Source organism: Trifolium pratense, linkage group LG4, assembly GCF_020283565.1.
Source record: "Trifolium pratense cultivar HEN17-A07 linkage group LG4, ARS_RC_1.1, whole genome shotgun sequence".
Lineage (NCBI taxonomy): Eukaryota > Viridiplantae > Streptophyta > Magnoliopsida > Fabales > Fabaceae > Trifolium > Trifolium pratense.
The window spans coordinates 34034648-34048468 of record NC_060062.1 but is presented as its reverse complement, the minus strand read 5'-3'; the positions used below and the strand labels follow the sequence as shown (position 1 = coordinate 34048468).

The window sequence follows — 13821 nt, the reverse complement described above, 5'->3', positions numbered from 1 at the left end:
TTAAACTTAAACTTAAATTTGTTGACAAAAAGATAAACTTTTACAAGTTCGATTATTATTAATATCAATATAAGCGGAAAAAACAACATACACGTTAGTATTCGTATGGCACTAACCGATAATTATCAACCAAGTGCTAAAAGAACAGAACTGCTATATATCACGAAGGATTTTTTAACGAGAACCATCGACATAGTTATTTGGATCAGTTTCTTCTTTCTTTTTTTTTTTCATAAAAAAAGTATATAACCGGTTGTTTGACAGAAATCATGGGTGGTTGGTGGTTTTTGTTGTTCAATGTTTAGTAATAAGTATTTATTACTCTTAAAAGAATGCAAAATAGAAACCGAAATAAATCTTTCACAAAAAAAAAAAAAAAAAAAAAAGAAACCAAAATAAATCGAATAATAACAAAAAGTGTCACTAAATTTTATTCATCAAATCATCATAGCAATACATAATTGAAATATCAAATATATAAGCCAAAAGAAATAGATAAACTGCTACGGACTAGGGCTAGGAACAATTCTTACTATGGACAAATAGTTAAAATCTTCAATTATGTCCATAATAACTATTGTGTATACTAAACCTACTTAAGAAAAAATAAGATAAAGATTACTATCCCAACAAGTAGTACAGCAATTACATAATAAAAATATGAACTAAAAAATATCAAAAACAAGAAAATGGCGGCGAAGAGTATCAATATAGTTGGATCAAAATCACCATCAGCCATGATGTTATGAATGATGAATCAACACAAAGATGAACCAAAGAGAATATTATTATGGGGCTATGGTATTTGCCAACTTCTTATTTATAGTGTAAAGTGCAAACCCTGATTTTTCATATATATTTTTTAAAATCAATTCTTTCCAATATTGAATTATGAAATTGTGCATTGAATTATGAAATTGGTGCGGAGTTTTTTATCACGGCTCATATAATATATAACTAATCAATCATATTTTTTTTTTTTTGGAAATTGGATCCTCTCAATCATTTTTTATTTCAATCTATCTCAACAATAAATTCTAACCATTATATTTAAGCCCCGTTTGGATTACCTTATTTTTAAGCTTATGCAAACAGCTATACAATTTTTATGTATTATTATAAGTTTGTCAATGTAGTTTATGATAAAATAACTTATAAAAATATAATTTTCACTAGTGTGAACTTATAAAATAACATAAAACATAATTTATATTACATAACCTGTTTGCATAAACTCAAAAATAAGCTAATCCAAACGGGCCCTTAATCTAATGGCTATGAGATAAAAACACAGTAGCAATTGCTTCAAAAAAAAATCTCAAATAAGGAAAGTTTGACAAAAATAAAATAAGGAAAGTTTATTAAAAAAAAAATACAACTATTCATGCCAGAAACAGTAATGTTGCTATGATTGAATATGAAATTCAACAAATTTGTGGCAAAACATTATGTGTGTCGTTTCCAACAAAAAAATAAAAATCAAATAAAATATGAATACGTGATAAATCACCAATCAATATTTTTTGATTGGTTATTCAAAATAATCCCTCAGTCATATATGTGTGAAATAGAGGTGGAGGAAAGAAATTACATAACAAATTGAGAGCAAATGTCAGAAAATCTTACATAGTGAGATGAAATTCTTTGTGATGATTTTGGAAGGAATGATTAAATAAAATGTAAAATTAGTTCATAAATGTAAAGTGCAAACATTTTTGTAAAAAAAATAAAATAAAAGGTAACGTCGACGTAGACTACGGACAAGTTTATTTTATCTTCTCATCATTAGATTAAGGCCGCATTTGACCTTACTTATTTTCTACTTTTCTACTTCTCCTTAAAAGAAATAGAGAAGTAGAAAATTGTATTTGACCCTATTTCTCGTTAAAAGAATTAGAGAAATAAAGTAAAGAAGTAACAAATAAGGAGAAGTTGGGTCAAACACAATTTTTTACCTCTTTACTATTTTAAGAAGAAAAAAAAAGAAAATAAATAAAGTTACAACAAATATTTTTGTTACCCTTTAATTTTTTGTTTTCAGAGGAAGCATGTTTTCTAAATCACTTTTTGTCCTAATTTCTTCCACTGTTACAGGCTATGGGATTGAGTTTGCAGCTAGCAAGTGCATTCTGGTTCTTCAAAATTGTAAGAATGATGAAATACAAATTAACCAAGAAATCAACATCCAAAAATGGCATCAAGAACAACAACAATATATATATAGCATTTTTTCAGCATGCATTGGCTCAGAAAAATCTCACTCAACTTCTTTGAGAATTCTTCTTTTACGTAATGGCGTTGTTGTAACACTTCCTGGGGCACTGTGAGCTTTCTTTCTCTCTTGCTTTCTTTTCCTAGAATCGGCCATAATATGCATAAGCTTAGCAGCTTTGAATATCGATCTTGGTAAGTGTTTATGCCTTGCAATACGGTTAATTTCAGGAAGGTGTTTGTAGCGTTTCTTTATAGCCTCGTGATATTGGTGTTTCTTCTTTTCCCTTGGGAGAATCTGTCGCGTCATCATAAACAAGTTATTCTCAGGGAATGAAGGGTTATTCTTCCCCCGGTCCTTTTTATAAGAAACCTTTGACTTTTCAGGTTCACTCAATTATTAATGTATTTGGTTTATGTTATAGACCAAATACATTAGTCATGCAATGAACCTAAAAAATTGACTATTTCTTATAAAAGGACTGAAGGGAGTAATATAATTTCAGTCTTAGTATAACACGAACCACAGCTAATAAATTAACGATTTATTTCATATGTATGTGTGTGTGGGTGATCGTGTGCGAGCGCGCAGAAAAGAGAATGAATAATCGACAATGATATAAACTTACTACTCCAAGTTGTTCTGATGCATTGGCTTTCCAAAGCCTGAGGTTAGTATCATCACTTCCCGAAATCACATAACTTCCATCACCGCTGAACTTGACACAGAATACCCTGTGTACCAAAGGTAAAGATTAACCCGCTGTAAAGCATGATAAGAATATTTCCATAAACTTGGCACAAACGTGCCATGGTTTGCATCATTTGAAAAGACAAGCAGGCGGATTAAACACAACAGAATGTGTAAATTGAGCGAACCTTTGCATTCTTTTAGTATGGTAAATCTCTCGCATGTGACCACCATTATAAGGGAAGATTCTCACCTACAACAAAAGAGAAATTGTTATTAGATATGACTCTAATTCAGTAAGAACAAATGACAAGATTATAATGAAGTCTAAGAGAACTAACTGATCTATCATAAGATCCGGTAACAAATTCACGGCCTGTTGGTGAGTAGTCAATATCCAACCTGTAGAATGAAGCATGAAAATGTTAGTACGACGGATTGCTGAATTGCCAAATCAAATACAGTAAAGAAAAATCCATTATTACACAGCAGAAACATGATCTTGATGAACACATTTGGCTTCGCCCAATTTCCTAGAATCATAACTATAGCAGTAACCATCTTCATTTGCCTGCATGCCAAAGAAATTTATCCATAAGAATTTAAATATCACTAACATTTTGAGTTTGAAATATAACTACAAAAACAGTAAACAATAATAACTTCAGATAAACTTACAACTGTAAAATTTATGGGTTCCATCGGATTCCAAGCTATAGAATTGGTTTTGGTCTGTCACAGTGGATAGAAGTTAGTATAGTCATGAATTATGCAGTTGGAAAAATAATAAGGAAATTGATAACAAGACATACCAAAATCTAAATCTGTGCCGTAATTAAAACTAATGATAATTGATAAGAGATCATTACCTGCATTATCATTTTCCTAACAGGGGAATCCATGCGCAAATCATACAGATTTATGCTCCTGTCACTGAAAAAGAACAAAAAAAAAACAGGTTAACACATGTAAATGAATGTTTATTATCATTGACATCAGCATCGGAGTGTACCTAGCTGAGCTTGCCAAAAGATTTGGTTCTCCCGGATTAAAGCGGACAGAAATCACCGTATCTGATCCCCATACAAAACTATTTACCGGCTGAGACCTGCAGAAGGGAAGTAATACCAACATAAAATTAAGAGTCTACAAAGTAGTCTCTGATAGTAAAATATGAAAACTAATCGGAAACTGATATCAAGACCTGTTATGATTCCATATATCTACTTGCGCGCCACCTGTGGCAAAATGCTCGCCATCCCACTGGTGATCAGCAGCACTAAAAAATAAAGGCAATTTCTGTTAGCATAAAAATATAGTAAAACATGAAGTTCCACCATATGGAATAAGCATAACTTACCAGAATGCATTCTTCCAAACATAAACACTTGTCGGCTAGGGAAAAAAGTTATAAAAAAAAAGTTAGTATATCCAAAAGAGAATTAAAAAAAATAATAATAATCTTCCAGCACAAAATTCCACCTCAGTTTGCTTAATTGAGCTATATGGGTCCACAAAAGAAGAAACGGGAACATTCCAAAGTCTGACACTGAACACACAAAATTCCAGTTCATGTCAGAAGAGTTACACGGATGAATAAACATGTGAGTTTAATATAATAGTGAAAAACCGAAAAAGGTTGATACTTACGTGGAATCAGTTCCACATGAAACAAGAATGCGTCCATCAGTAGATACTGTCAAGCCTCGCACGGCACCTCGGTGACCAGGGAACTGACAAATGGTCCGTCTTTTGTCCCAAACAAAATGACAACATTAGATACATAATAACAGATACGAATTAAATGATTTTAACAGATAAGAACTAAGAATTTTTTTGTAATCATTCTTCAGAAAGCCAATATATCCTAATCCCGTGAAATATTTAGAAACTTTCATATTTGATACATCAGACTAAGGTTAGTTCATATCTAAAAGAGAAACTTTGAACTTCTTTTAGCTTTACATATCATCGGTGATTGTCCACCAATTCTAAGAGGAAAGGGAAGGAAAAAAATGGTAGCTCCAAAAGCCCAATTATTAACCGATACAAACACATGCATGTCTATAATTCATACAAATGTTGTTCAATGCCAAAGATCATATCATACATCATGCACTTATTCTAAATTCCTGATAGAAACAGAAACACTTAAAAATTGAAAGAAGCATATTTTACCTAGCAGCTATATCCCAAAGACGAATATCTGCAAACACAATAAACACGATAAAGCCAAATGTTAAAGGTTTTCAACTCATATGGAGTAGTGTGAATATAATGGTTTAAAATGGATTGAGCATTAAGGAACAGGAGTAATCATTAGTATATACGGGGAAAAGTGAAATAAAAAAAGTTGAAAAAAGGACCAAAATTATACAGCCAGATGGCAGGCATGTAAAGGAGGAGTAACCCCATAAGATACAGAAATCCCGTGATTTTAACCTCTAAACATTTTATGGTTGTTTTGATTATTATGTATGATGAACTATGCAAAGAGACCGTCCTAGTTTAAACAACGGTTCACTTTCATAATAACAAAGGTTATGCCGGAATAAGCATAATGAAAATAGGCTTAACTATACATTTGGTCCCTTACGTTTATTTTAGGTTTCAATTTGGTCCCTTACGTTTAAAAAGTATCAATTTGGTCCCTTACGTTTATTTTAGGTTTCAAGTTGGTCCTTTCCGTCAATTTTGTCACATGTGGCAGTCAATTTGCATACATGGACTGACACGTGGCACTTGGACACGTGTACTATTCAAACGGTGTTAATGACAAAACTAACGGAAAGGACTAACTTGAAACTTAAAATAAACGTAAGGGACCAAATTGATACTTTTTAAACGTAAGGGACCAAATTGAAACCTAAAATAAACGTAAGGGACCAAATGTGTAGTTAAACCATGAAAATATAAGCTTTCATTCATGCCCCACTAATAAGGATGTTTGAAAATATTGTGGCCGATGTTTTGTCCCTAGAAAAGCTGTGTTCATGACCAAAGGCCAGCTACAAATACACTATCAGAGGAATCCTACAGTCCTACTAGATGTGTTGAAAACCCGCCATTAAAACATGGGTCTTCTACGTTATGGTACCAGACCAAACTTTCTAGTTTCTAGTACTGCATCAACCTATCACTCTCCCAAACTTTCTCAACCCATTACCATTACTATAACCATTCTAATTTCTAATTATTTCTAAATATCCTTTAAAATCAATCCGAAAAAATAAAAAAATCATCACATCGCAAGACAAATTACCACTTCTTTTCTACTAAACTTTTCCATTCCCATTACAAAGGTTGATGGTTTTATACGTCAAATTGATAATAATGTAATGTTGCATGCTCACTCTGACAAAAGACTTTTGGATTCCTAGTGTTATCCCAACTAAAATATATATCCTAGTTCTCCTAGATGTAACTATCTCGTATATCAAAATTTATGAAACTGATAAAATTTTCATTAAAAAAGTATACCAATGTAAGTTTTAAGTATTGGAAAAGCATTTCTTCAAAGATGTAAAACTGGCAAGAAGTTTCTTGACTGAGTTAAATTGTGGCCAATGTATTGTCTCGACAAAAACTTTGTCCATGAACAAAGGCCAACTACAAATAGCCTAGCAGAGGAGTCCTAGTAGGGGTGTTGAAAAATCTCCATTAAAACACGGACCACACTTTCTACTAAATCAACCCACCATTACTCTTCTGGACTTTCTCAACTCATTACCATTACAATAACCATTCTAATTTCTAATTTATTTCCAAATATCCTTTTGAATCAATCCAAAAGAATGAAAATCCATCATATCACAAGACAAATTACCAGCTATTATTCTCTACCAAACTTTTCCACTCCAGTAACAAAAACCAACAATACAATTAAGCTATTAGTTAAGCATGAAATTGAAACAACATGATTAAGGGACTATTTGGATTGACTTATTTGAGCTTATCTATTAACATAAACACTTGTATGACTGTTTTGTGGAGCTTATAAACAACTTATGACATGTTCATAACATAAGCTGTTTTCACCTTATTTCCATAAGATAGCTTATGAAATCAACATATAGCTTATACATAAGTACTTATATGATAAAAATCTATGCTATAAGCACTTAATTAAGCTTATGTTAGGGATCACGGTGCGTATGTCACAATCACGGTAGATTACCGTGATTCTGACATACTGACCCCGTGATACCAAACATACACTAAGATGTCTATCCCAGCATGACTCCAAAGTAAGTAGTAATATTGAACTTGAAGTACCTCCATCCATTGAACCAGAGAATATCTCTTTCAACTGACTAGGGTTTTTCGCCATACACGAAATAGCATCTATATGTCCATCCATTGCTGCTACAAAAGGTCTTGCAAAAATCTAAATTCACAAAAACAATAAAAAAAAACATTAAAAAAATGAAACTCACAAGAAAAAAACACAGAAGAAATAAAAAAATAAAAAATAAATTACTTTGTCGAGCTTCACTGCATTGAGAGCACGAGTATACTCCACTGCCTTCTCTTGAGGACGAAGTTTAGGGTCATAATTATGAAACACACGCTAAATAAACAAAAGGGTAATGTTAGAATAACAAAAAGATGATAAATTTACATGAATTAATAAGAATGAACAAGTTTAACGATAAAGGGTCGTGTTGTGTTGTGTTGATTGAATCAATTAGTACCTGAAGGTCTTGGCTTCGTTCTCGAGTGAACTCATCTGCAGAGCGTGATATAACTTTGAGTTTCATTGCCGGTTCAAGGTAAAGAGAAACCTGGATGACGGCTTTTGGCGGCGGCGGCTACTTTCACCGAAAGGTTTTCCGGCAAGGTTGAGTTCAGTCGGACTTGTTTCTGATACAAGGGCAAAGGGACAGCGGCTGTAAGGGTTTTAGTTAGGCCAACGAAAATGACAATTGCTCTTTGCGAACCCCGAAATGGTGAATTTTTTTTATTTTAAACTAAAGTTATCATCGGCACGCGTACAACTGCAGAGATTAATCTCATCGAGAAAACTGAGATCCATGAAATGAAATGATGAATTAAAACTTTGGTAAAAATAGCGATCCGCTGAGAGGTTAGCAGATAGTTTAACTACTTGATGACGGCTAATAAAGTAATTGAAGTGTTTAGTAAAATTAACAGTTTAACTGGTTGATAGATGTATAAAAAATATTCTTAATTCATAATAAAATTTATATTAAAATTTAAAATACATATAGTTTAGTAATTTAATTTTTTTTACGGTTTTTTAATTTAAAAGATATCTTTGTACATTATTATTTTATTTAATTAAATTACATTTTAATGTTTGAAATTTTATTGTAAATTTCAATTAAATTTATTTTCATTTAAGCATAACAATATTTATATCAAATATATAAATAATAAAACAATAGAAGAATTGTCCCATAAACTTAACTCAGTTAGCAGGGACATTGCATTATATATGCAGGAGTCAGGATTCAAATCTCGATCATCCCATTTATCCAACTTAAGGGTGAGATTTATAGTCATTAGGCTACTTCACAAAAAAAAAAAAAAAAAACAATAGAAGAAATCAATTTTTTTTTTTCAAAGAAGCCAGAAGAGATTAACCGAAACAAAGCAAATATGGAGGAGGAAAGAAACATAGCAACAACGGAGGAGGAAATGAATAGGCCGCGGAATGAAAACAACGATGAAGGGTGAAGTAACACATACATAGATACATAGATACATATATACATTTGAGAGATTATTTGTATTCCAAGTTATAATTATTTTATTTGAAATTAAAGTAAATTATAAACAGTAAAATCATATTTTAGTTTAAACAATAAGGATAAAAGTGGAAGAAAAGACAATAAGCTATAAGATCAAAAGTTAATTGAAATAGAATCGGGACCAAAACTCATGATAAATTTATTTTTTTCAGAAGTAGAAAAGAAGGTGCAGAATGCACTTTTGGAACAATTTATTTTCGGTAGAGATTTTTTGCCTAACATCTATTGCAGAAAACATGAAAGTTATTACTATTAGCTTTGACGATTTTCCCATTTGCGATATTTCATTGAATACCTTGGTGCCTCATAAGAAATCTTTATTGGCGTGGAGGCTTCATTATAACTTATTACCAACAACGAATAATTTTCTCATGTGACTTTAATATATTAGAATCTTATAGTCCTTCAAATATTAAATAGTCTTTACTCTGCAATCCGTTAGTCACTTAATTATTTTGGTCCAGCATTAAAAATGATTGTTAAAGTAAAAACTGGCGTGACATTTTTTGGAGACACATGACACGCTGAGTAGGCATTAGGTTGACAAGTGGCTAGATGATATGGCCAGAGACCAAAATGGCAGCACATACCAAATTTTTTTCAATTTAAATTCTTATATCCCAAATCTCATTGTTCTTCTATGTTACTGTTCTTTTTCTTCTTTGTTTCCATCTTCTTCTCCATTGTTGTTGTTCTTCAATTTGTTTTTTCTCATATATTTTAATTCTTTTTTCTGCTGATTCAATTGAGCTGTTGTGTTAGTATGGAATTGATTTTAAAAAAACAAAGAGAGGAAAAGTATTCTGGTGTGTTTGTATGAATTAAGCGTTTAAAAATCAGACTAATTGAAAGAGAGGAAAAATATAATTGGTTGTAAAGTACTATTTTAAGTGTTGTGAGAGTCTTTTTTACAAGTGTACAATTCTACCATAAAAGAAATGGTTGTTGTTTACTTGTAACATTTTCATCATCGTCGTTTGAATTTGTAACTAAAAAACCTTAGATTGTCTTTGTGAATCACTTCAGTTTAGTATTTCAGATCTATGGAGGAGTCACTTTGGTCCCCCACCTTCTATTAATAAAGAAATGGAGAGTTGTTGTTATAAAGAATTTGTCTTTCTTCTAATTATGTAGGGAGATAATATTTTATGTGATTGAAGAAGCATCTTAAACCCAATAAGAGATCAATTCCCTGAGTGTAAGTAACTTTTAATTTATCATTGTTTAAATACATGTTAATAATCTTTTATTTTATTTTTGTAGCTTTCTCTTATGCTTTTGCCATCTGTGAGGCAATTGAAGCTTTGTGCCACAATACTTTTGATTACAGTACTGTAATTCTATCACCATAAGACCTTATCAACCATTTGTTCCATAATGAAAATGAAGCTTTGCCATTCGGATGTTATGTTGATCGAGCTTTAGATTGAGTTGTTACAAATGATTGTGTCTTTGAAGAAACATGTCCATATACGGGAGTGTTTCAATTTCCTAAAGAACAGCGTCTGGTTGGTCTCTTTTATTTTTTGTTTTAAAATTTCTTTGCATAGCATTATAATTTTTTATGCAAACTGTTGGGTGTTTTAAATTTTCTTTGCATAGTATTTTAATATTTTATGCAACTGTGAGATGGTATTTGAAATTGAAGATTATCACGAAATTAATGTTGAGGGTATTGAAGAATATGTAAGGGAAATTGGACCTGTGGTGGTAGATGTGCTATGGAGTGAAGTTTTGGAAAACTGAGGTTGATTGCAATGTAAGTCTCACATTGCTAATTGCTAATGAAAGAAAAAAGATCAAGAAAATTATATTGGAGAAGTTCCACATTACTTAGATAAGTGAATGGTGGAGGAGCTCACTACTATATATAGAGACCTCAAGTTTCTTGTTTCAATGCACCAAGCAGTAACACTTGTAAACACTTTAAGTTTTCTTTTTCTTTTTTTTTTTCTTATGTTTCTTGTTTAAAATTATTTGAGATGTAGTTCAAATATTTACTTTGGAGAATGTAAGTGTACTAGGGTATGTAGGTGGTTGAGAGTGAAGTATATGTGTTGTAACAATTTTCACGTAGTGTTAGTGTTTTTTCTCTGATTGTCGGTTTTGACAACGGCCGTGGTTTTTTCTCTGGTTTTGGAGTTTTAACGTTATATTCTTATGTTGTTGATTGTATTCTTTTATTTTCTCTGCCTATTTTTCCCAACACCGCACGTAACTTCATAGACTAATTCCTCGAAACAAAGGATTGACCTATCATAACAAATGTTTCTCTATACTATTGACCGGAGATTAAACCCATAAAATGATCAATTTAGTAAGTTAAATTTCGTCAAAATAAAATTTTAGTAAGATATGAAAGGATCACTAACAATGATTAGATGTTATACATGTATGATGCACTTTGAACAATAAACATCTCAGATTGATTATTTGAGTGGTACACCGTGAGAAATATGAAGGACTCGTCCATAAGGAATACCCAAAGAGATACAAAAGTTAAGTTACTATCCGAAACTGATGCAACTTGATGGCTATCAAGAAGACTAAACAACCAATACCCTAATATACTAACAATATAAAATTTAAATTAACTCATCCCATTACTTCACAGACAACCCTTGAAGCATAGATAGCTAGGAGCAGCCATTAAAAATGAAAACTACCATAACCTTTTAAACATCCAATCTGATACAACAGCTTAAGATTGAGTTCTTTAGCACGGACTACTCGGGATCTCGGCTCTTGTCACGCAAGCTAGCGACTTAATCGCAGCAAAAAGAAACTCAGCTGCATTGTCGAAGCAACGAATAAGGAATTTGGGATTCAACCAAGAAGAGACGTACTCGCAGAAAAGAACTCAGCTCTCAACTGAACGTAACCGAAAGCAATCACCAATTCCAGTTTACTGCAGTTCAGCAAACCATCACTGCATCAAGCGCTACACTTCCGAAATTAGATCCTGCAAACAAGACAGAAACCAGCAAAGCCAAGCAGGATCTAAAACTAAAAAGATGCAAAATATCTATTATTAAGCCTCCCTAGTAACTCCTATACAGATTATCGAGTTTAAGATCCAGCTACTAAGATTGAACGAAAAACCTTTAGCACGAGCTCAAAGAATTCTCCAAGCTAATATTTTAGCCTCCTCCACCACCTTTTCCCAATCAAAACCGGCGTGATTGAAGACCATTCTGTTTCTAGCCTTCCATATAGAGTAAACATTTGAGAACTAAATCACTTTTAACATCTCCTTGCTTTTCGCCTTTCCACAAATCATTCCGGAATGAACATATTCTCATCAACATTGAGTTCGCTTTTAATCACCAAGGTATTTCTTTTAAAAGTTCATGAGGTAAGTATGGGAATAAATGGCATTAGGATAAAAAAATTGTGTTTTTTCCTAAATCAACCTTCTTAGTAACTAAATCAGATAATCCAGAAGAGCTTTGAAACATCAAACAAGTAAGCCATACAAATAATAGAAATAGACAACAAAGCATGTCCTCATCAATGATTATACAATTAAAAGAAAACACAATCCACTACACATAACCAAAAAATATTGTGCAGAGTTATATGCATAGTGAATGTTCCAGCATATGATTTTTAAATCATGCAAGAAAATTGAAGGAGGTGTTAACTGGTCCATTATTTCCAAAACCATTGAAGGAGGTGTTAACTGGTTCAAGTGGTTGGGTAATTTTCTAGCTAAATCAGTCATATTTGGTTGGGTAATTTTCCAAAACCATTATTTCTTTTGGATGCGAGATCACCCACCCACTAGTCGAGATAACAACAAACCATGTAGATCGCTAAGCATCCCAATACTCATCCCTAAAGTGAAACTGCCCATGAAACTAAGATAACGGTAAGCAATTTCTAACAACCAGATTGGTTCAACATTAGCAAATTGGTTCACAATTATAGAGAGCAAATGAAATTACCTCATGTTGATTTCTTTGATTAATTGCCTCTCGCATTGATTAACCATTTACACCGGTCCCAGCCTCCAAAACTACATTAGCCAGCAACACATTCATTAAATAAATCATACGCCCACTAAATTAATTCCCTCAGCCACTTCTACACACAAAGCCATTTCCCCTCCTTCTCATCAAAATAAATGGTGCTAAGTAGGACTGTTCGCAAGAACTGCCGAACCAAACTAAAAATAACCGAATTTATTTTGACAGCTTACGAACCAAAACTTATATTTCGCACACAGTTCAATATCCATAACTGAACCGTAAATAACCAAACTGTACTAACCGGACTGCCCAAAATCTATTCTCAAGTTCAGTTTTTTTGACACAAGTCAGGTTCAGTTTTAAAACCATTCATTGCCCAAAACTAAAAATCCTGTTTCAAAAAAAAAATAAAAAAAAATTCCTGCAGATCATGAATTGAATATTAACAACCCTAAAATCCTAAATCTTTTGCAAATTGCAACCCAATAATGATATAAACCTCAATCTTAATGGAATCATTGCTCTCAGCTTTCAATCTGAGATATGATGCACCAGTTTGAACCTTCAATCAAGAATCATCAATCATGAAACTAAAGAAAGTGACTCTGAAGAATAGACTTTGTGCTTGGTGTATGCCATGAATGCATGCTACAAGATGAAGTAGTTGCAGAGAAACTAGAAGAATATGCAGAGAAAGAAATGAGCAAAAGATAGAAATTCTTATTCATGAAAAACTTGATTGAATACAAGCACTATGTTCTATCTTATATATTGAAGGGATCAAACTAACAATCTAACTAACTAACAAACTATTTACAACAAACTCCAACAGTTTGTAACTGCCAAAACCAACTCCAAAAGCAGTTAGCTTATAAGGCAAGTGAGATGGAATTCATTTATTTGCTTTTGTCATTAACATCCCCCCTCAAGCTGGAATATATGTCAAACATTCCAAGCTTGGACTGTAATGTCTGGAAAGGACCTGGATGTAGAGATTTAGTGAATATGTCTGCAATTTGCTCTTTGGAGGATACTGGTAGCAGATGCAGTATGTTGGCTTGAACTTTGTCTCTCACAACATGACAGTCAATCTCTATATGTTTGGTTCTTTCATGAAATACAGGATTGGAAGCAATGTGCATTGCTGATTTGTTGTCACAGTACATTATGATGG

General features: G+C 32.5%; 1 protein-coding gene across 1 annotated transcript; it reads right to left on the bottom strand.

The window, feature by feature from the left end:
* Positions 1-1998: 1998 nt before the first annotated feature.
* On the bottom strand, positions 1999-7845 carry LOC123923611 (DDB1- and CUL4-associated factor 13-like). The gene is made up of 16 exons (XM_045976308.1): positions 7597-7845; positions 7383-7472; positions 7178-7289; positions 5081-5108; positions 4553-4651; positions 4385-4451; positions 4263-4297; positions 4107-4181; positions 3915-4010; positions 3772-3835; positions 3581-3634; positions 3388-3473; positions 3244-3304; positions 3091-3155; positions 2841-2946; positions 1999-2509 (listed from the first exon to the last, which is right to left on the bottom strand). The coding sequence occupies exons 1-16, from the start codon at positions 7660-7662 to the stop codon at positions 2258-2260; spliced, it is 1356 nt and encodes a 451-aa protein (XP_045832264.1). The 5' UTR covers positions 7663-7845; the 3' UTR covers positions 1999-2257.
* Positions 7846-13821: the final 5976 nt, after the last annotated feature.